This window comes from Polypterus senegalus, chromosome 15 (genome assembly GCF_016835505.1).
Source record: "Polypterus senegalus isolate Bchr_013 chromosome 15, ASM1683550v1, whole genome shotgun sequence".
NCBI lineage: Eukaryota > Metazoa > Chordata > Cladistia > Polypteriformes > Polypteridae > Polypterus > Polypterus senegalus.
The window spans coordinates 126,985,190-127,008,760 of record NC_053168.1 but is presented as its reverse complement, the minus strand read 5'-3'; the positions used below and the strand labels follow the sequence as shown (position 1 = coordinate 127,008,760).

The 23,571-nt window shown below is 41.5% G+C and overlaps 1 protein-coding gene across 1 annotated transcript in view; it reads left to right on the top strand.

Moving 5' to 3' along the window:
- csmd3b (CUB and Sushi multiple domains 3b) overlaps positions 1-22,218 on the top strand; it is a 1,150,768-nt gene extending 1,128,550 nt beyond the window's left edge. Inside the window, 7 exon segments of the mRNA XM_039737543.1 lie at positions 952-1,131; positions 2,684-2,749; positions 9,285-9,443; positions 13,877-13,989; positions 17,292-17,379; positions 18,607-18,742; positions 20,903-22,218. Of these exon segments, the coding sequence (XP_039593477.1) occupies positions 952-1,131; positions 2,684-2,749; positions 9,285-9,443; positions 13,877-13,989; positions 17,292-17,379; positions 18,607-18,742; positions 20,903-21,062 (902 nt within the window). The 3' untranslated portion in view covers positions 21,063-22,218.
- Positions 22,219-23,571: the final 1,353 nt, after the last annotated feature.

Sequence of the window (23,571 nt, the reverse complement as noted above, 5' to 3'; positions counted from 1 at the left end):
AATCTGTGAAGCTGCGCTTTTATTTTAAGGTCTGTACGTGCAGCGCCTTGGAGTTGGTATTCAGAGCCCCTCACTTTTTACATATTTTGGTATGCTGCACCCTCATGCTAAAAACATTCAACACTCCACAACGACAAAGTGGAAACAGAACTTCAGAAAAAAAAAAAATGGAAATCTGCCACTGAACCAAGTATTCAGACCCTTCACTCCACACTTCGTTGAAGACCCTTTGGCTGCCATTCCATCCAGGAAGCTTTGCATGTCTAGATCCTGTCAAGCTCTGTCAGGTTGGATGGAGGCCATCGGTGCACAGCTATTCTTGGGTCTCTCCATAGATGTTTGATGGGTTTCAGGTCCAGGGTCGGGCTGTCCACTCAAGGTCATTCTCAGAGTTGTCCCTAAGCCACTCTTATCTTGTCTTTGCTTTGTGTCCTGTTGGAAGGTGAACCTTTGGCCCGATCTGAGGTCCAGTACTCTCTGAACAGGTTTTTTTTTTTTTTTAATGAAGGATATCCCTGTACTTTGCTCTGTTACCCTGTCTAGTCTTCAACCTAAAAGCATGATGACACCACCAACATACAGTATATCAAATTCAAAGAGTCCTATATGGCTACCAAAAACATTTGTGATTGCTGCCGAAGGGGGGTATTACTAATTACTGACATAGTAGGGTACCTGAACTTTTGCAAATGCCACACTCACTCTTTTATTTTATTTTTTTTATATAAAATGAGCCATAACATTTCTCTATTATGTTTTAGTTTGTTTCCTGTTGTGCTCTGTTTACTTCAAATTTCAACAAAATATGCAATTTGCCCAAACATTTGCATGGCACTGTACACTTTTTTTAGTCTCTTTTTCAACTAAATCCTTTCAGCTGCCTCTAATAATGTTTCATGGCACTTGGCCACTAAACTTTCTCAAACTGAAAATGCTTTTCTTACTTTTCAGCTCACATGTGTAAGCAGCCTGAGAGCCCCCCACATGTGACGGTGGTCGGGATGGACCTCCCATCGCTTGGATATACGCTGCTTTACACTTGCCAGCCTGGCTTTTTCCTATCAGGAGGATCGGAGCATAGAGTCTGTAAATCAGATGGCACATGGAGTGGAAAAATGCCAGTATGTCAAGGTAAAAAGATGTGTAGCCGCATTTATCCAAAATTCCCAAAGTTCTGGAGTTTTTCATTTCCTTCATAGAATGATTCAAGCACCAGTGTGACGCATGTTCAGATAATTCCATGGACAAAATATCTTTGTTATAAAAATTTTAGTAAAACTTCAATGCAAAACATTTTACAAAAAAATAGGACAATTGGTATTAAATAAAGGAAAAATTCTGTTTAAGGCTTATATATTTTGTTTCATTTCTCAAAGTCTGGTTATAGTGTTAAGCAAGTTAAACACATTAGACACGATCCTAAAACTGTATACCATCTCCTGTTCTGTTTGCAAACTTATCTAACAGTCCATGCTGGCACTAAGATGATTTCCTCACTGGCTTAACTCTTTGCGGGCTCAAGATTTTTTTCCCGAAACACTGTTTTCCGAAAGTACACAAAGCAGTGGATTTACACATAAATCAACATAAAATGTCTATGTCTGAATGTTCAGCATCTCTGGCAGCACCAGAGGTCAAAATCAATGAAGCTAACTTTCCTTCTAGCAAAGAAAGTCAAACAAAAATGTAACGGCGAGTTTTGTTGCAGTTTACAGCTGATTACTGTCCTCTGCCCCTGAATTTTGATAAAAGTCAAACGAGCTAATTAACACTCTACAGAGTGGATAAGAAAGTTCTCTCTCATGAAAGGGCTATACCATATTCTAGGTGGCTATAAGAAACTGATATTCTATACAGATTAGGCAAGCATATGAATTTAACATCAAGCATTAGCGTTCGAGGATTGGCTCTTACTATATATACATCTGTGGTGGGCTGGTGCCCTGCCCGGGGTTTGTTTCCTGATTTACACCCTGTGTTGGCTGGGATTGGCTCCAGCAGACCCCCCGTGACCCTGTAGGATATAGCGGGTTGAATAATGGATGGATATATATACATACATACATACATACATACATATCTGTTGTGATATTAATGCAACACAGACATCATAATGATTTGGGACAGCAACCCGTATGTTGTTTTCCCAGCTGCAAAAGTGAAGTTTATGAAGCACGATGTGCATAGAACCGAGTCCAAAGCAGAACTGATCATTACAGACAAAGATGGAGGCTTTAAAGGCCCATAAGGGAAGTGACATCAGCAAAGGGCCCGGCCCTGGAAGTGATGTCTTCTGAGGAAACAGAACTTTGCAGGATTTCCCAGGAAAGGCGTGTAGGAAACTGAGAAAGACAGTCAGCGCACTCTGCCGCCCCCGGTCAGATGTATTATTACAATTACTCAGGCCCTTTAGCTGCCTCCTACTCGTCTCTGTGTGTCTCTCTCTCATATATCTATCTCTATCTCTCTCTATATCTATATATATATCGATATCTATCTGTTTGTATATATCACTGTCTTGTTTTTGTCATCCAAAAGAAAACCTTGAGTGAGTGTGAATTTGAAGTAATGGATCGCACTTTGGGCGTTACGTAACACATGAACTAAACATACGGTAGTCAGATCAGTGAAATTACAGTCATTGTAACACATGAAATGTTTGTTTGATTCTCTTACATTACAGAAGGATCCAAAAGGTCTGAGAAAACAAGTAAGGCTGTCCCAGGAACTCCGAGCCCCAAGCTAAACGGTAAGCCTGATTTCTCTGTTATTGACGTCGTTGTATTCTTTTTCGAATGCTGTTAATGTGTCATTAGAACATTAGACAAATTGTGGCCAAAACAGGCCCAACAACCTCATTGTTTGATAGGCCCTGAAGTCCTACTCTCCACCACAATGTTTGGTCATTTATTTCACATGTCTTATTGTGAAGATTAATTTGTGCGAAATCTGCTCTTAACTTTGTGTACAGAATTTATTTGAAAGTAGCAACTGGGAGCCACTTTACTAATTTCTTTTCATAATTGTAAACACTTTGATTGTGTCATCCCTTAAACTCCGTTTGGTTCATCTCCTTTAATCTCTCCTCATAGTTCAGAGGTCTCGGTCCCAGAATCAGCCTAACGCTGCATTGTGTTTTGTAATATGGAGGCCGCAACTGTACACAGTACTCAGGTGAGGCCTCACTAGTGCGTTATACAGTACAACGTAAGTGGTGTAGCCTCCCTTGACTTGTACTCTGCACTTCGAGGATGATATATAACCAAACATCCCATCAGCTCTCTTGATCGCTTCTGTGCACCGTCTGGCTGTAGACAGAGTCCAGTCCACTACGAGTCTTCTCATGAGGGCTCCTTTGGAGTTTCAGATCTTCCATTGTGCATTCAGATCTAACATTTCCTTTACATGTACTTACATTCCAGTTTCAAACAATAACTGCTATCCCCTTGCCCAGTCAGCACACTAGTGGCCTCCAGTGTTCCCACAATGCCATGGGCAGGACTCTCTCAGGTACCCGTGGGGTTCTATCTTTCTCTCCCCTTGTGGTTTGGTCCAAGACTTTGCTCTGCCTTTTGCCCACTCTGGGATTGGACGATTCTTTTAGCCTTGGCACCCCTGCAGATTTTGTGTTTTTCTTCACCAGCCTAACTGGATTTGTTTTTGTTTTCTCTGTCCTCCCAGCCATCTGACTGTACTTTTTGTTTTGTTGTTGCTTATTCTTTTACATTATTGCCTAATCTTAATGGTTTCTCTTTTCTTGTGAAGTACTTTGATTGACATTGTTATATGAAAATGTGCTCTAGAAAGAACGCTGGTGGTGGTTGTCGTTATTGTTGTGAATATCCTACTGGTGCCATCACCCCAGACAAACTTTGACAATGTGGTACCCTTCTTAATTCGATGTAACCCTCCTCTCGAGTGTATCGCACAAAGTAATACTTGCTTAGGAGAATAAAATTCAAACAAATAGCTCAATCTTAAAAAAAAAAAAAGAAAGAGTTTCTCTCTCTGGGAATCATCAAGAATTTCACAACTTTAGCCCATCGGTCCAAAAATACCCCGAGTGGATTTGCTGTTTTAGTGCCCGAAACGTATCATCCTCACATAATTTGATCTCCCTTAATAAATTAAATATTTACGAATGCTTTTGATCTAAAAAAAAAAAAAAACAACTCATTACGTGTGGTCCCAGTGGATCTTGTCGCATTTCACTGATGTGTTCCGAGAGGCTCTGCATTGTTTGGTGGTCTTATCAGCTAAGCTTTTGAAAGTTAAACTATTCCATTAATTAATAAATAAACTGAACACGGCTTTGGCATTGTTTTTGATTATTTTAATTCTCATCAAGTCAGAAGCAGCAGGAGGGGTATGACATTGTGTTCAGATCTGGGCCTTGTGGTGCAGTGCGCTGTGCTGACCTACCAGAGTAAGAGCAGCTAATCCCTCATTTGTACATAAAGGGGTCAGGGTGGGGGGCACGTTCAGTCCACACAGGCGGTGAATCTCAAATTTATTAGGAGACTTGCCTGCGGAGTGAACTTGTTCTGATTTGGTTTCTCTTTCAGTTTTTACTGACTTTGCTGTGCGCTGCCTTTGAATGTCCTTTTTTGCTCTTAGGGGGTTTTCACTTACACCGAATCTAATTCTGCACTACACAAATGAATCTGAAACGTATTTAAGGACATTCGTTTATTTTCATGTCACAATTCTGAGGTCTTCTCATTGTCATGGTTACCGACCAAGTGTCCACGGTGTGTGTTTTTCATATAAAGGTCAGCACTCTTAAGTCATCCAAGATTGATTAAAAAATATTTTACGCGTGGCGTGTACTTTGCTTTATAAACATTTGACGTTCGTTATAAAGATTTTGTTTTCCGATGGCGAAGTTTGGTTACTGCAGGGGACCACCCATTTCAATTGAAGTGGACCCTACAGTTTCACCAAAATTCTTTAAGGCTCGCCATGTACCTTTTGCGCTTAAGTAGAGGATTGATGAGGCATTAGATGATCTGGTTGAGCGAGGCATTCTTGTACCAGTGCGACACTCAAAATAGGCAACACCCATTGTCCCTGTCACAAAAAGGGATTGAAATTTAAGAATCTGTGGTGATTCCACATTCCTGATGTTTAGCCCATCCTCGTCGCCAGTATACAATCGATTGACAGCACACAGATTTTGATAATGATTCTTAACTATAGCTAAAGGAGTTTAAAAGAAAAGGAAAGATCAACCGATCGATAGCGAGAGGCAGAATCGGGAGAGCCCGTGCTGTTTGGCATGGAGTCAGGTGGCCAGCAGTGAGCCGCAGATAGAGGATCATGCAGGCAGCGCTTGACGGGACTGAAGACAGTCGCTCCTGCTGATTATCTCACAGAGCAGGAATCATCCATTTGCTTGGAGTGGTCTTCCACAGACGCCGGGGAATGGTGGCGGAAGTAGGAGCAGGGCTAGCGGGGTCCCGAGTGTAAAATCAGGGAATGGCAGCCAGGGCCACGCCGTGGTTTTGATGGTTGACCACACCTGTCGGCGGCTTCTCCTTGTGCCACAAGGCCTTTACGGAATAAGAAGTCGAAATGCCAGATTCAGAGAGTTGCATTGAGGCTCAAAAGCATTTTAAAAGAAGTCCTGCCTGAAGTTTTAACCTCGCTTTTTTGGTTCGATTTATTATCATCATTTATTATCCATTGTTAACCTTGATTTAATGGATTATTTATTTATGAAGAACTGAGCACTGTTTCAGTGAGGCTAGATGAATTTAGATCTTCCTCTGCTTCTCTATCGTGTGGGGTTCCACAAGGCTCCATACTTGGTCCTTTGCTATTTTCTTTGTATCTCCTACCTCTTGGCTCTGTTCTTAGAAAGCATAAAATTGCTTTCCATTGTTATGCAGGCGATACTCAGGTTTATGTTCCCCTCAAACGCAAGGATGCTTACTCCATACAAACTTTGGTTATGTGCCTAGAAGAGGTGAAAGCTTTTTAAATTTTAATGAAAATAAGACAGAGGTTATCGTTTTTGGTCCTGGGGGCACCAGTGGGTCCATTTCTACTTCTGCTCCTGTGGATTTGGGTCCCCTTGCACAATATGGTACGCCTCTTATTACAAATTTGGGTTTCAGGATAGATGGGAATTTTAGACTGGATGGTCAGATCAGTGCGGTGGTGAAATCTGTTTTGTTTTCAGCTAAGACGTCTGGCGAAGATAAAAAAACATTCTTTCCAAAGATCAATTTACAACAGTAATCCACGCCTTCATTACAACCCGATTGGACTATTGTAATTCGTTGTATGTTGGTGTTAGCCAGTCCACCGTGTCTCGGCCGCAGCTGGTGCAAAATGCTGCTGCACGCCTTTTAACTGGCACGCGAAAGAATGAGCACATCACACCTGCGTTATCCTCGCTGCACTGGCTGCCTGTTCAGTTTAGAGTTCATTTTTAAGATTCTTTTATTTGTTTTTGAGTCCTTAAATTGGTGTGCTGAGCCCTACCTCGCTGAGCTGCTGCATATGCACTCTCCTTCCCGCTCACTCAGATCAGCTGCTTCTGGATGTGCCGAGGACTCGGCGAAAGCTCAGGGGGGGATCGGGCTTTTTCCGTTGTGGCTCCACGGCTTTGGAATTCACTGCCGATCCACATTAGACGGGCCTCCTCACTGCCCATTTTTAAGTCTGCTCTTAAGACTTTCCTTTTTGGTTTGGTGTTTGATTCTGTGTGAGCAGTTGATTTTACTCGGTGTTAACTCTGTTTAGTTGTTTTGACTATGTTTTAATTTGCTTTATTTATTGTATTTTATCTACTTATTTATTATTTTGTTTTTGTTTAAAATGTATTTTAGTTTATGTTCAGCGGCTGTTGTAGGTAATGTGCTTTATAAATAAAGTTGACTTGACTTGTTTCAATTACAGTAATCCCTCCTCGATTGTTGCGTTCCAGAACCCCCCACGATAGGTGAAAATCCGCGAAGTACAAACCATATTGTTGTATGGTTATTTTTATAGATTTTAAGCCCTTAGAAACTCTCCCACAGTGTTTATATATACTCTTCACACAGTTATACAGTAAACCCTCGTTTATCGCGGTTAATCCGCTCCAGACAGATAAATGAATTTTCACGAAGTAGGATTCTTTATTTATATTTCTAATATTTTCGCAGTTAGAGCATAGAAAACCTGTTTACGACCTTCTAAATACGTTTTTTAACATTATTAGAGCCCTCTAGACATGAAATAACACCCTTTAGTCAAAAGTTTAAACTGTGCTCCATGACAAGACAGAGATGACAGTTCTTTCTCACAATTAAAAGAATGCAAACATATCTTCCTCTTCAAGGTGCGCCGTCAGGAGCGAAGAATGTCAGAGAGGGAGAGGAAAGTAAACAAGCAAAAACCAACAGGGCTTTTAAGTATGGGAAGCACCGCGATAAAGCGGCCGCAATGAAGGCATCAATGTGAAGGTAGCCTTTCAGCATTTTTTAGAGGAGCGTCCGTATCTTCTAAGCAAACGGCCCCTCTGCTCACATCCCCTCCGTCAGAGAGAGTGAGAGAGATTGAGAAAAGCAAACAATCAAAAATCAATACGGGCTGTTAGAGCTTTTAAGTGTGCGAAGCACCGCGAGGGAAGCATATCAAATATCATTGAGGAGTTTTATTTAATACGTAATACGTGCTCTGATTGGGTAGCTTCTCAGCCATCCGCCAATAGCGTCCCTTGTATAAAATCAACTTGGCAAACAAACTGAGGAAGCATGTATCATAAATTAAAAGACCCATTGTCCGCAGAAGTCCGCGAACCAGCGAAAAATCCGTGATATATATTTAGATATGCTTACATTTAAAATCTGCGATGGAGTGAAGCCGCAAAAGTCAAAGTGCGATATAGCGAGGGATTACTGTAAAGCAATTGAAGCACTTTACACCAACACTTGCTGACTGGTTGTGTCGGCTCCTCCCTGGTTTTATTATCGATGGTTCCAGGAAGATGGAGCCAACCCGGACCATCACAGGCCAATGATAAGTGGACCCAGGTAGTGTGGTAGGACTTTAGGGAATTTCAAAGCTTGGGCCATTTTGCAGAAATGAGGTGAACAGGATCGACAAGCTTGAAAATAATCTAAAATTTCTCAAACCAAGACTCACAACTATATAAATAAAATGTACTGCCATTATTATTATTAATAGTACTAGTATTATTAGTAGGAGTATTCACAACAAAATTGTGGTTATGTTCTGAAAGTAGTTCCTTGAAAATGAATGTCCTACTACCAAATAGAATTGTTGTTGATTACCACCAGGAATGAGGTAAACCTTCCACACATGCTGTAATTCTGTGAAAATAAATGAACAGAATAACGTAAAGAGTTGCTAACCAAGCACAAACCCCATTTAATAAAGACAATCAGATAGAGACTTTATTAATCCCAAGGGGAAATTTACAAAAGAAATTGAAAAGAAATAGAACGCAGCGCTTAAGGGCATCTCGGGTCTCAGTTGTGAATGATTTCTCCATTGTTGAGTTTATTACCGTGTGTAAGTGTGGTCCAGATGGGCCCCGTCCTCTGGTGCCTCTATAGTTTAAGTAGCTTCTAGGGTCGGAGGGCCAGGACCACCAGAGTTGTATTGGAGGTGACGTTACAAACTGTGAGGGACACACAAGATGTGGTTAGCAATCGCTTCTGCCGCTCACCCTGGGGTTGATTGTCCTACCCTGATACAGCCGGTTAGATGTTCATGAGGTGCTCGTACGCAACAGCACAGATCCATACATCGTTAAAGTCAATCACAATCAATAATTAACATAACAAGCCTTTTTATATGCAGAGATTTTTTCATCTACCGTTCTTTTCAGATTCTGCTTGTTGCCTGTCAAGAACATTCTTTCATTCCTTCCTTTATATTTCTCACCAAGTGTTTCTGAAAATATAAATATTTTAAATTATTTGCGAGAACACTGGTAGAAAATAGGGGCTCTAGCTCTCAATACACAATCTCAAAAGCACTTCTTTACAAAAAAGGGTTTTGGAAAACAAACACAAACTACCGAGTCTTGGCGCTGAAATGGGAATCTTGACAATTTTTAAGAAAAGTGTGCATGAGATATCGGGATACTTCAGCAATTAGCTAAGCAAAGGAAAATGGAGCAAGTGGTCTCCTCACATTTGTGATGTTCTTCTGTGGTTTGTATGTTCAGAACCTTCGACAACAGGGGAAAATATCACACCTGAAATCATAGGCCTTTGTCAGGAAGATGACAGACCTGTTTCAGCTTTCTATCGTTTTTCTTTCAGTTCCTGATGACGTCTTTGCTCCTAATTACATCTGGAAAGGCTCATACAACTACAAGGGGAAGAAACAACCAATGACCTTAACGATTACAAGCTTTAATACGACCACGTCTAGAGTGAATGCCACCCTGGCGAACAGTCACATGGAACTGCTGCTTTCAGGTATCTGCCTCTTTTCTTCTTTATCTCAAACACGCTCTAGTCTTATGTATTGGTGACATTTATTGTCCTGGAGATTGATGTTACCACTCATGGCATATAAAGTACGGCATCAGCCATTTCTCTGGATGGTATCTAAAAGACCCTCACACATTCTTTACATTCTTCCAAAAGGTGCGGTTTGTATGTTTCTTTGACCTCAGATTAGATTTTTTGTGAATTGGGCTTTGATTTTGCGGTTTTCCAATTCTCTGGTCACTGGCCTTGGCCTGTTCTAGGATTTTCCCTCTCATATCCTGGTCTCTTGTGATCTGCCATTTTATTACTTTCACTGTGACATGATGTCCAACTCCACCACATCTATTCACCTTTTAAATGAGGCCATATCATCCTTCACCTTGGTTTTACTCCATCAATGTCAGAGAGTTTGGTATCAGTCAGGGGTTGATGTGCCCTCACAGGTTTTCTCCTCAAAGACACCCTTACCAGAAGACTCAAAATCAATGTGAATGTGCCCTGCAATGGATTCCAAAACGGGTTCCTGTTTTTCAGCTAATGCTGTGGGAACAGACGAGATCTCTGGATCCCTGTAACCCTTCCAAAGCAGGTTTGGAAAATGGGTGGATATATGATATGATGCACTTTATTAAAGCTCAACTTACTGCAATGGAGAATCAACCTACAATTCGCATTCATATGAGCAATTCACAAAATGAGTATATGGTGTAAAGGATAGGAACACCTCATATGCCGCCATTATGACAAGAAAATAAAGAAGGTGCTTCCAAATGAAGTCTCATCACGTTGGGTTTTTAGAGATCTTCTTGTCACGCCTCCTTCCCTGGCTCGTGTTTCTTCTCCTTGTGTTTATTTTCCACTATCAAGTAACAGAATACGTTTCAAACCATTTGATATTCTCTTGCTGTACGTGTATCTTCTGCGCTCCTCCTACACCTTTCCTCAGTATCCGTGTCTCTCTCATCCTCTCTTGCCCGGCACTCCCCCTCCTGTTCGTGTTCTCAGAAATTCTGTTTTGCAGACCCTGTCATTTTGAGGCCCCTTTTGAATACCACCAGTGGCCTCCATTACCCAATATGAAAATATCATTCAGGTTCTTCTGAATATTTCCCATCTGCAAAGGTGACTCTCAGCACTCCTCCTACACCTTTCCTTGGTATCTTCATGTGTCCCAACATCTTACCCCTCTCAATCACATTCCCACAAAGCCTGCTTTCTCAGACTCTTGTCATTTTGAGGTCATAGGCCCCCACTACTCAATCTGAAAGCATCATTCATGGTTTTATGAATATTTCCCATTTTTGAAGACGACTCTCGGCATGCCTCCCACTCCTTTACTCAACATCCTTCATGTGTTTCAACCTCTTTTGCCTGTCTCTGGCTCTGTCGATTGCGTTACCAAAGTCGAACTGACCAATCAGATTACTCATAGGCCAAATACATGCACACACAGAGTAGTGGTGTATAATTGAGTGCATGTACATATTTTTAAATGGTTCATCCTTCATCTTGTTTACTTCCAGTTGTCATTATTTTGTGTCTGTGAGTACCACAGAGAGAGGTCCCGGAGGTTGAGTGAATAACATCATCAGTATAACCGTATATAAAGATCATCAGGAATCAACCATTTAATTGGTTCTACTTAAAAACTTTGCCTGTTTCCATGCATTAATTCCTGAATAAGACTTCTTGGTTGCTGACTTTTGCCTTAACTGTCTTGAGTGAGATTTTTGGATTCGACATTCTCTCTATCCGTCTTCTGGCTATTAGGTCTTGCTTGTTAAATGGCTCTTCTCCTCGTCCTCCCATTAATGTTGGATGCATTTCAGTGTCAACCTTAGCAGTTGTGTCCTGGGATCCAGCAGGGGTGGTCTAGTTGGTGGTGCATGGGTTGAGTTAGTGGTCCTTGTCTAGGATATCGACTTCAGGCTACAGGAGAGGAGGACAGGCGTGTGAGCCATTGAGCAACCTCAAAAGTTTTCCCCTGTGTTTCTTGAAATCAGTCCCCATAAAGTCGGCGGTATGATCACCCAAGTGACACACTTCTTTCATAGACCTCTCTTTTGTAGCTAAGAATTTTAGTGTCAATTTTCTGTTTATTGCTTTGCCTGACACAAAGTAAACTACGTACTTCAGGCACAGCTCACTCCTGAGAGGAACTGCTGATGAATGCTTCCTGAGGTTTCCTGTTGATGCACTGACCACCACAGTCAAGTCTCAGTTCTTTAATCAGCGTGTCTGTAATTGCAGAGCTATTTAGATTCATAATGTGTGTCTAGTGGAGTGCTGAGTGAATAGGGAAGATAAATTGAGAAATGCACACAAATCTATTTTTGAATGCTGAAATGATGCATAAATCCCCCCTTAACTGTGAAAGCCTGATCTAGGAGAGAAGTGATAGGGCATCACCCTACAAAATAACAACTGCCATCTGCATGGCATGGCATGCATTAAATCATTTAAATGAATGGAATTGCAAGGCCTTCAAACATTACATTACCTTCGCAAGCCTTCTTAATGCAATTCAAGATCACAGATTGGCCAGCGCTTGTCCTAGGAGGTGACGGTGCAGGGCCACCACAGGGTCCGCTCACATACACATTATATTTGGCAATTAATTTGTCATGCACACAGGAGATCCAGAAGCAAGTCCCACACAGAATGTGGAGAAAATGTGGAAAACGTGAACAACGACTGGAAACAGGACTCCAACTCAGGACGTGGGATCTGTGAGGCTGTGCTGGCCCGGGCCAGCCGACTGTTAGGGTCCTCACTGCGTACCTTGAACCACAAGGCACTTCACAAAGCAAATGGTTCAAACTGCGTGAATGTTTTATAACATATAATACAATATACTACGTATTTAATAATATTTCGTCTTTAAATATTTATAACAGCTATTTTTACTGAATATTATTTTATTTATAATATTTAAATATTTATAAAGGTTTCAAAAATGTATATATTTAAATATTTTATAATACCTTATAATTTATAATATGTAATATGGTATAATATATTTTAAAATATACTGAGTTTCTAGGATTGCTTTTAAAGCAAACTATTGTACTTTATTTAAGGGTTATTCTGTTATAATATTTTTGCTCCTAATCGAAAGGAAATAAATAAAAATAATTATATTTTAGAATATACAGTGAATATTAAATTATTAAGGTATAGTAACTGAGCATGTTTACATTGCATGTGGAGAAAGACAGTTACACACAAACCTGTTCTTTGGGATTCAAGGTGTTTCCTGGTACATCAGTGCCTGTTTTGTCGTGGATTCACACCCACCACCATCTGTCTCAGCCTGAACATTTAGACTATGGTAACTGCTCTCTCTCTCTCAATTCACCCCCCACCTTTTTTTGCCCAGTTCCACCACTGAACTCCACATGTCCTCTGTGAAAATCCTACCGACTACGCCAAGTGTTTTGTTCAGGAATCGCATCTCATGCCTCCTCAGTCCAGAAGTTTGCACTGTGGTAACTGCCGACAGTCAGCCATGAACTCATGATGTCTGGATTCAAAAGGACCTCAGAAGAATCTCCTTTTAGGCCGTGAGCTAAAAGCAGAATCTGTGTGTGCAGGACTAAGTGCTTCAAGCAGAGCACTTCCCGTTAACTTCATCTGGGCTCTCTCTCACTCTCCTCCCTTCCACCATCACCACCACCACCCTCCATCCCTCCACTGTGCACTTCCTGCTGACTATACCACCTGTTTCGTTGGGGAAATCAAACCAGTCCATCTCAGTCTGGACATTTGCACTATGGTAACTGCTAGTGAGTCAGCACAAAACTTGGGAGCATCCTGTCTAATGCCATGAGCTAATCGGGAAAACTCATACACTCATTTGTTCAGGTCTGCCTCTAAACACTTTAAGTGGACTGCTTCCTGATGACATCGGCCAAGCTGTCTCTCACTTGTCTCCCATCTTTTTTTGCACAGCACCGCCACTACACTGCATCTATCCACATTTCAAATCCTGCCGACTACACCATGTGCTTTGTTATGGAATTACACCACAACTCATCTCAATCTGGACATTTGGACTGTGGCAATTGTCATCAGGCCACCAGTAACCCCACACTGTCTGGAACACAGGGGCCTTGAGAAGCATCTCCTTTTGAGCTAATAGGAGAACTCGTACCCTCGTTCTGCGCACTTCAAGCCTGGTGACATTAGCATGGCTACTACTGTGCGGAGATGTTCTGATTGCTGTGTTTGAACAGTTGGCTTTCTCATCATTTTGTATAAAAATACTTCATAAATGGACTTCTCTTTTTCTTATCCACCTCCCCTCGGCCTTTCTGTGGGAGAGGAACTGATAACTCGATGATAATTTGAGGATCTTTGCATTTTGTTCATCTATGCAATCTTTACAGAACATAATTCATTGCACTTTTTTTTCACAGGAGTTTATAAAAGCCAAGAGTCCCGGCTAATGTTATTTATGTATCACCTGAAATCATCGACACACTCCTTAGGAAGCAAGTTGCAAGACGACAAATGGTCCATGGATGGCTTTGTAAGTATATATAAATGAATATATAGACAGTGGATCGTGAAAGTGTATTAATCAGGGCGACGTTATAAAACCATTTGTCAAGTTTTGAGTTTCCCCAAGAGTACAGTGGGCTCAATAATTGTGAAATGGGAGAAGTGTGGAACTTTTCCTAGAGTTGGTCCATCTGGAGATGGCTTATCGGGGTGATGGACTTCCTCGGTGCATTCGGTAGTGGCATCCCTTTGTTTTATTGCCCCATGCATATATACCCACAAGGCACAACCTTGGAAATGTAGTTCAGTTGAGAAGCCCTCAAGGGTGATGTTGCGAGCAGCTATCCCTACTTTTAGGGGGCTTCTGCTCAACCCAGAAGTGCTTCCTCCATGCAATGTTGTGTTATCAGAAGTACCCTTAGGTCCAGTATAAAAGGAGCCTCCTCACCTCAATCAGGGAGCTTGAGCTGGATGAGAAGAAGGGCAAAGCTCTCTGTGGAGAAAAATAAAAAGAGTGTGTATCATGTGTTGGAAGAAAACTTGGAGCGATACTGGTTCAAAATAAGGGACGTTTGAACCCGGGATGACTGGTGTCTATGCAGTTGTGCCTGGGGCTTGAGGCTCAGATGCCTCCCACAGGTCACATCAGGTGATCCCAGACAAACTTAATGATGCTGAGGTCAGTGCTCAGTGGTGGTCATCCCATCTCTCGAGGGACTCCTTGTGCTTCTTTTTAATATACAGAACATTTCCGCAGTACCTTGTTAAAGCCCCTTTGGTAGCAATTACAGCTTGAGATCTTCTTGGGTTTGACACAACAAGCCTCAGACACATGGATATGGGAATTTTCTTCCATTCTTCTCTGAACATTCTCTCAAGCTCTACCAGTTTGGATGGAGACCAGTGGTGGACAGCTATTTTTAGGAACCTTCTGAGAGGTTCAATTGGGTTTAAGGCCAGGCTCTGGCTAAGCCACTCAAAGAAGTTCACAGAGTTGTCCCTAAGCTACTCCTATGGTGTCTTTGCGTTGTGTTTTAGGTCATTGTTCTGTTGGAAGGTGAACCTTTGGCCCAGTCTGATGTCTTAAGCACTCTGAGCAGGTTTTCATTAAGGAAATCCTTAAACTTTGCTCCTTTCTGCTTTCCCTCAACCCCGTCTAGTCTACCAGTCCCTGCCACTGAAAATCAACTCCACAGCGTGGTGCTGCCCCCACCATGCTTCACTGCTGGAATGATCTGGCACAGATGAGCAGTGCCTGGTTTCTCCCAGAGATGACACTAATCTTGGTTTATCAGACCAGAGACCAGAGAAAGTCCTTTAGGTGTCGTTTTACAAACTCCAAGCAGACATTCCAGGTGTTTTTTACTGAGCAGAGGCTTCTGTCCACCTGCTCTATCACAAAGCCCAGGTCCGTGTCAGGGTGACAACTGCTTTCTTGGTCACCTTTCTTATCAAGACCCCTCTCCCAAGATTGCACAGTTTGGCCAGCTGTAGAAATGGCCATGGTTGCTCCAAACATTTAAGAATGATGGAGGCAACTGTGCTCTTGGAAACCATCCATGCTGCAAAAGTGCTTTTGTAGCCTTCTCCAGATCTGTGCCTCGACACAATCCTGTCTGTCAGCTCTGTGGGCAATTCCTTGGATCTCATGGTGTGGTTTTTAAGATCTTCTACAGAGAGGTGTGTGCCTTTCCAAATCTGGTCCAATCAGTTCAGTTGACCATAAGTGGACTCGAAAACAAGCTGCAGAAACATCTCGATGATGACCAACAGAACGGGGTGCACCTGATCCCAAACAAAAGTTCTGAATCCTTGTGACAATGTGATGTTTCAGTTTAATTTTTTTTATATACATTTGTGAAATCTTCTTAGGCTGGGTTTAAACTTCACGTGATGTGTGCTACTGCTATTCAATTGTTGTACTGTTTATACTTATGCGTGCATACTTTTATGTAAATCTGGAAGATTCCACCAGGTGGCAGTGTGAGATATCATCACGGAGAGAAAGCGTTCGGCCTCGCTGTGTTGTTAATTGCCCGAAACAACCATTAAATTCCAAGGACACCTTGCCACAATATCTGTGAAAAAGGATGTTTAATGATTACATCCATCCATCCGGGGATGCGCCCATTCCAGCAAGCATCGGGCGCGATACAGAAACAATCGCAAGGTGAACACAAGCACAGACATACACTAGCATCGTTTTAGCATCACCAAAACCCCTAACCAGGAAACGGGAGCCCACTGTGGAAACCCACCAGGAAAACATGCCACCCCAGATGTGTAATTGTTATCAGTATTTATTATCCAAACAAAGTTAATGATTTATCTGTAAAATGTAACATACATACTTGAATGCATTTCATCATGAAAGTGATATCAAGTATAAATCAGGATTGTAAATGTGCAGAGAGCTGGGATTTCATAAATGTCATGTGTTCTGTGTGGCGATTGCTGCTTGCCGCTGCTGTCAGGTCAGGAGGAAGCCCCAGAAGCACATAGTGATTAACAACTGGGTCGATTTTAAGATGACGTTTACGACGATCTACTTCAATGATAAAATAAACTATGAGGTTAAAGTGGACATTTCGTGATTTAAGCCAAAATTTCCACTTTAATCGCAAAATAGACCTTTTCGCCGTGTCCTTAATTTTTTTTCTCTGTGGCTCAAATATGCCGCCATACATTCTGATTCTGTTATGTGAGACTTTTAAAATGTTTCATGTCATTACGTTGAAGAATACACGACACTTGAATATAAAAGCACCGCAAATGCATTTGTATGTCTGCATTTTGCATCAGCACACTGAACCAGTCAAACACCCTGGAGGATCCTCAAACAGTAAACAGAGACACTGACGTCACATTCCGACTTTGATCTCACTGTGCCCCCCGCATTTTTGCTGATACTGCGACTGGCAAACGCGTCGCATTAATTTTTGAGGACGGGCTCAGAGGACGCATCAAATGAACGCTGGGAACATGTGGCGGCCATGATGCGTGAGCGTACGCGTTCTGAGCTTGAAGTATGACCCAGCCTTAAAATTCGGTTTTCACCTTAGTCATCCTGGGGTACTGAGTGTTGCTTGAGGTGCAGCAAAAAAATGAATTGGAATGATTTTAGCAGAAGGCTACGGCGTAGCAACCGTGAAGGGGTCCGCTGACAGTGTGAATCCACTGTATAACAGTCCTATTGGCTTCAAAGAAAGAAGATGAAATGTGGTGGTGGTTGTTGTTGCTGTCGTTCTCAGTAGGACATTTCCTTTGTAGCAAACAACATTCGCTTGTAGTGTCACAGATGAATCGATAAAATCTGCCGTTTTCTTTTAGGTTTCTCCTGAACCAGATGGAGCAACATACGTCTTCCAAGGATTTATACAAGGAAAAGACTACGGCCAGTTTGGACTTCAGAGATTAGGTAATTAAACCAAAATGTGCAATGGTATGTAGGGTTTCAGACTTCAACTGCTTTTTAAGAAAAACTAAATAAATAAAGCTTCTGTCTGGAATTCAGCGGTGCGAGAACACTCCATTGAAATACTTCAAGTCAGACATACCGAAGTTCAAGCCAAGCACGGTTAAAAAAAAAAAATCCATGAAGCCAGATCAATTCCAGCCAAGGTCAATACTGAGGGAAAGACATATTGATCTGCTGCTTGTGCCACCCTTTGGAGGAATGAATTCTTGTGGTCCAGCAGTCAAGTGACTACATCACAAAAAGCATGCATTTCTTCCGGGGCACCGCCAAGGGCACTTTATTAAGGGGGACTGTGAATTGGATGGGCCTAAAGATTGAAATGCTCATTACTGCCTTGAGACCCCCTCGTGGCTGTCAGGCTGAGTGGAGACCGAGGGCAGAGAACCCATCAGGATGGATTTTTAGTGAGCCGTTGTGAGGCAAAAAAAAAAAATTCAACCCAGTGGATAGTAATGTGGCACAAATTGAAACTGACATGCAATTTATATCGGATAAACAGAATTACTGTTAAAATAAATTAATACTGTATATTACTTAATCTTATCACAGGAAAAAAAAAAGAAAAACTTGTGATCCCGGCCTTTAAGGCTTAGTTGATGCTCATAATTGCTAAGTTAAAAAAAGAAAAATAATTAATCGTTGAACACCCTGACCATATTTGTAAAATCTCAATAAACTCATATTCATTCATTTTAAATATTTACTTTTAATATTATATAGAAAATGTTTTTGAATTAAAAGCATATATTGCTGAAATTATATAACTCGTGTACAATTTTGTGGATGGCAGCTCCAGGAACTTTAGTTCAGTTCCCATAGTAAGAAGAATCCATTAACATGACTGCTATTAAACTGTGTGAAAGGAGAAATGAATGAAAGAATAAGGTGTGGGAGACCACCGGGCAACAAAAAGAGGTTACTTCAAGTAGAAGAGAGAGGGCATGGTGCCACCATCCAGTATATTGCCATCTTGGCCTGATGAGGTGCCATCTCCTCCAGACGTCGGCCGCCGACTTCCGGCTTCTATAGTCAGTCAGTTAGTTAACGTCTCCCAGACCCTACGAACTTTCCACTTGTGCCCCCCGTGTCTCCAGATTTCATCCCCCCTTTTTTGTCCACACCGACTTCCTAACAGAATGTGCTAACTTTGTGTTTTGTGTCTCCCAGGTTTGAACATGTCGGAGAACAACAACTCTTCAAATCAGTCCCATGGTACAAACAGTAGCTCTGTGGCTATAGCAATTCTTGTGCCTTTTTTTGCGCTGATCTTTGCAGGCTTCGGATTTTATCTTTATAAGCAGAGGTATGTATTCAATGTTTATGTTATGAGCCGTTTTCATATGGGCAGAATGACGGTTAGCATTGCAGCCTCATGGGTGCCGCTTGTTGGAATTAGTAACTAAGCAGAGAGGTCGATACGTATACATCGAGGGCACTCAACATTTGACTTTATTGAATAGGACCGGTGAGCTTTGTTACCTTAAATAGCCGCCTGCCAAGAACTTTGGTCTAATTGTTATGGTCATCTTGAGAGTGTGGAGTAAACCCAGGCAGGCCCAGGTAGAACATGGAACCTTCTCACAGGCCAGTGACCTCATCGGGATTTAATGAACTTAAGGGTTCAGATCTCTAAAAGTAAATTTTGTTGTATTGAACTTCGTGATACAAAATACCACCAGCAAAGAATGTAGCCTTGTATTGTAGGACCTTAAATGAAAGAAAAAGAAAACATCTTCCATCAAATGCAGCAAATGTATAAATCCAATTGAAAAGCAAGAACGATGGTACAACACGTCAAACTGACTGCATTGCTCTAGCATGGTGGAGAGAGTGAGGGGGAAGCCGAAGTCCCAATGCTTGGATTTCTGGTCAAATCACACGCTCGGTCCTGTTGACGGAGGTCCCAAGAGAGTTTACAAACCTCACATTTTCTTGAATGAGTGCCGCATTAATAGGAATGTTTCTTGAACGAGCATCACTGAACCACATCAAAACGGCTTTTTCGGCGTCTTCAAATGGAGCAGTTTGCATACATTTGCAACCCGAGATTTTTCTTCTGTTTTTGGCTCAGTCTTTCAAGAAAGTTGACAGCATCGATGGCGAAATTCCGAATTCACTGGCAACGTCGTTTTTACTTTTTGCCGCAATCGAGAGCTGCAAAAATCGAAAGGTTTTTTTTCTAATATGAACTGTTAGCATTTTTTTCGTGTCTGCCGTTTCTATAGGAGGGCGACAATGAGTTAAATTCCAATGGATGTTTTTCAAATGTTGACGAGTGATAAGGAAAAGGTATCACTGAAAACCAGAGAAAGCAAAAACAGCAAAAAAACAGTATGAGGAAAGTTCAAAGAAAGAAAAAAAAAAAAAAGACAATATTTCTGTTTGGGGATCGTTGTGCAGAACTGAGCTGCGGATACAGAACTGACTGCTCTGCGGACGATTCATTCAGGCATTTCAAGGTCACTTTGTTGTCATGAAAGTATCTGCCGAGTGTACTTCGTAGTAACGCGATTTCTATAGACTCATGCCATATGGGGAAACTGTCGGGACCATAAAAATACTTTGTTGTATTGAAAATTTTGTTGTGGAGATATTCCTTGTGTGGCGAGTGGTGGGGGACTACTGCCCAGCCGGGACGCCGAGGAGGGCTTAAGCCTTCCTCAGACCACGTGGGGGCAACTGCCCTGGTACTTTTAGGGGCCACAGGTACAGACCTTTGAAGCTCATCCCTGTAGGGGCCTGTGGTCACCGCCAGGGGGCGCCCTAATGCCTTGGAAGCCCTGGACCTCAGCACTTCTGCCACATCCGGAAGTGCTGGGTTAGAGAAATTGGGGACACCCGGAGTGCTTCCAGTTTCACAACCGGCACTTTTGCCACACTGGGGAGACACCTGGAGCACATCCGGGTGACTATAAAAGGGGCCGACTCCCTCCGTTCATTGGCTGGAGTTGGGAGAGGTGAAGGAGAGCTCGAGAGGAGAGGCAAGGTGGCGGCCTGAAGAGAAACAGGCAGTGTGGTGGGAGTTTGAGGTTTGTGGTGCACATTTGTAAATAGTGACTGTAAAATAAGTGTGTGGTGGTGCTTAAACGATGTCTGCCAGTCTGTGTCCGGAGCCAGTTTCACAGTTGTAACTGAATTTTACCTGTAAGGTTACCCAGATGAGGGTGAACCAATGATGCGGGCTTGACACAAAAGTATAAATCGGAACAATTAAATGCACGTATCATGGGAGCGGTGCATCGTGAAGTCCGAACTGCAATGTGGATAGACTTGTGAGATACGTGCTTTGTCTAATGCCTATCGTATAGCTAAGACGCTGCAGTGTGCCAACATTCTGCTATAAATCAACACCCAGAAAGTGTGAGAAGCTCTCCTTATACGTTTCAGTGTATGTGAAATCTCTCTCATTTTATCCAGGATTTGCTCCGGTAATATTTCTCTCTTTTTTTTCTTTCATTTTCAGGACTACACCCAAAACACAATACACTGGCTGTTCGGTACATGAAAACAACAACGGCCAAGCTGCCTTTGAAAACCCAATGTATGACACAAATGCAAAATCGGTGGAAGGCAAGGCGGTCCGATTTGATCCCAACCTTAACACGGTCTGCACAATGGTATAATGACGCCGGTGTCACAGACAGAATCGCAAAAATGGGTTGAATGGCTGGATATTGGGAAAGTTCAAGTCAATATGGTGCACATCCTCGACTCTATTTAAAGCACACGTTTCAGGAACCCGTTGGTCACGTGCGTCTGGAAGAGGAAATCCAAGAGTTTTGGGAAACTGAGTTGCAAATTATCGTCATGATGTCTGTGGAACGTTCCACAGCAACCTTATCTGCACTCTGCGAGTGCTTATTCATGATTTATTTTGTCTTTTTTAAAAGTAAAAGAATCTGTAAATCTATTTGCATATATTTGAGGAGCCTTCACCACCTATATTTTTGTGCTATATTATACCACATGGGCTGGGGTTTGGGTATGAATATTATAAGAGAGTTTATTAATGAAAGTATTTGAAAATCACTGCTCAATCAGCTATTACAGTACAACTGATGCACAAGGTAGCCGAAAATTTAAACTTCATGACTATCTCATTTATTAAAGATTTGTTTACCCCAAAGTTTAGCATATTAAACAGATTTTTGTTTTCGTTTCGAATTCAGTGCATGTCATTTATCGTACATCCTTGCTAACGATTGTATGGTACAGAACTGACACCAAGGACTCACGCTTTATGTTTTAGAGTTACGACCGTCAGCTTGAAACATTTGACAGCATAATGAAAAATCTGGTCCTAGTAGAGAATTTGCCTTTCATACACCTTTATTTATACATTGATTTTCATTTTGTTTATGAATTGTTTTTTTCATTGTAAGGATCAAAGCCAGATATCGTTCGTTTAATTTTTTGATAGTCTAAAGATAATTATTTTTTAGCTTTCTGCAGCATCTTTTTCACTGGACTATCAGAATTTGTCTTTTTTGAAACAAACGTTGATAATTAATGGGGTGACATTGTAATATTCAAAAATGGATACCAAAAATAACGGAAGAAATAGATCCACCGTTTTACCGAATAGGGTCGTACAAATTTCTACTGCATCACCCGATTTAGACGAGATTAGTTTTACACCAGGATGGTGAGGTGAAGTGATTCTTACGGGAGGACCTTTGTCATTTTCCTCCTATTGGGCATCGCACGACTGCTCGTTCGAGTCTCAGTAAGGATTACAGAGCCTTTTAGGGTCTATAAAACATCCGTTTAAAAAAAAAATACCCTCCCTACCCAGGTAAAACTAGTCCCGTGCGAATCGACATTTCAGTGAAATTCTGTCACCTGAGAAATTCAGACGGGACTAAAATTCCAGAGGTCCTCCGGTAATCATGACTTTACCACCCCCACCCTCAGCTCCCAGTATAAAACAAACCCCATCCAAATTGGTCTGAAATTCCCGAGACCCTCTTGTAATAGTGACCTTACCCTACCTCTTGGTGTAAAGCGAATGCCATCCGAATAGGGCTTGTGACAAGCTAAAGTTCAGGTCAACCTTTACTTTGTTCATGAACTTCAAAAGAGGTGTGGTGAGTGAAAGTGTTTTACGACAGTGCCTTGTACAAATACACTTTTGAATCATGGGCAGGTGGCTGCGTCTTTTGTCGAAGAAGTCTTACACTTAGTACTGGCAGTCCAGGAAATGACACGTGCTGCAGAAAATCGTTTGGTTCAGCGTCCTGGACGTACATACGTTTGTTCTTTCATTCGTTCATTCTCATGTTAGGGATGATAGTGACATGCTTTACCTTTTCTCCACAGGTCAAGTTTTTTCATGTAACAACATCATTGCGATGTCACGTTCAACGTTGAGAATGGGTTTACTTTTTCGCTGAGGTAGATAGATAGATAGGTAGATAGATAGATAGGTGTTGATTATGACTACCATTTCCACAGTGCCTACCAAAAAATCATGAAACCCAGGGTTGCTGCTCCTTACATCACTCATGGCTTTATTCTGTATAACACTTGATTAATTTCTCCAGCTTTGATGCATTAATGGTTTGTATATTTATACAGTTTTCTTACAAGGTTTCTTCACATTGCAAGGACTATGGTTGTGTTTCTGGTGTCATATTTTTTGCCACTAGCTGTTCTTTTTATTAATGACTGCAATAATTACAGGTCACCCATACATTTTAGGAATGAACACTCAATCAGATAATAACAGAAAAAAATAAATAAATAAATTGCAGTACAGCTGGGTACTCCTCTTATGTTAATGCGTAAGGAAAAAAAAAAATTTTGTAAAGAAATATATTTTTATGAAAAAATAATTTGTAAAATGTATGAATCTATTATGTAAATTTTCAATGCAGTGTACAATTAAAAAGGCTAATTGCTTTTGTATGTTGTTGGTTTTTATTCTTTGTTTTTATTCTTTTTTCAACGTTTTACTAACCATTTGAAGGCCAAAGAACATTCCACATACAAACTGAAGTCTCCTAAGATACAGTCAGCACTTTTAGATTCTCTTGTGGAGATAGAAAATGCTCAAAACACGTTTAGCTCGGTTTTTAGTCCTTCAGAACCATATTTGTGGAAGTCCTTTCATTGTTCAGAACCTTCTTTTTC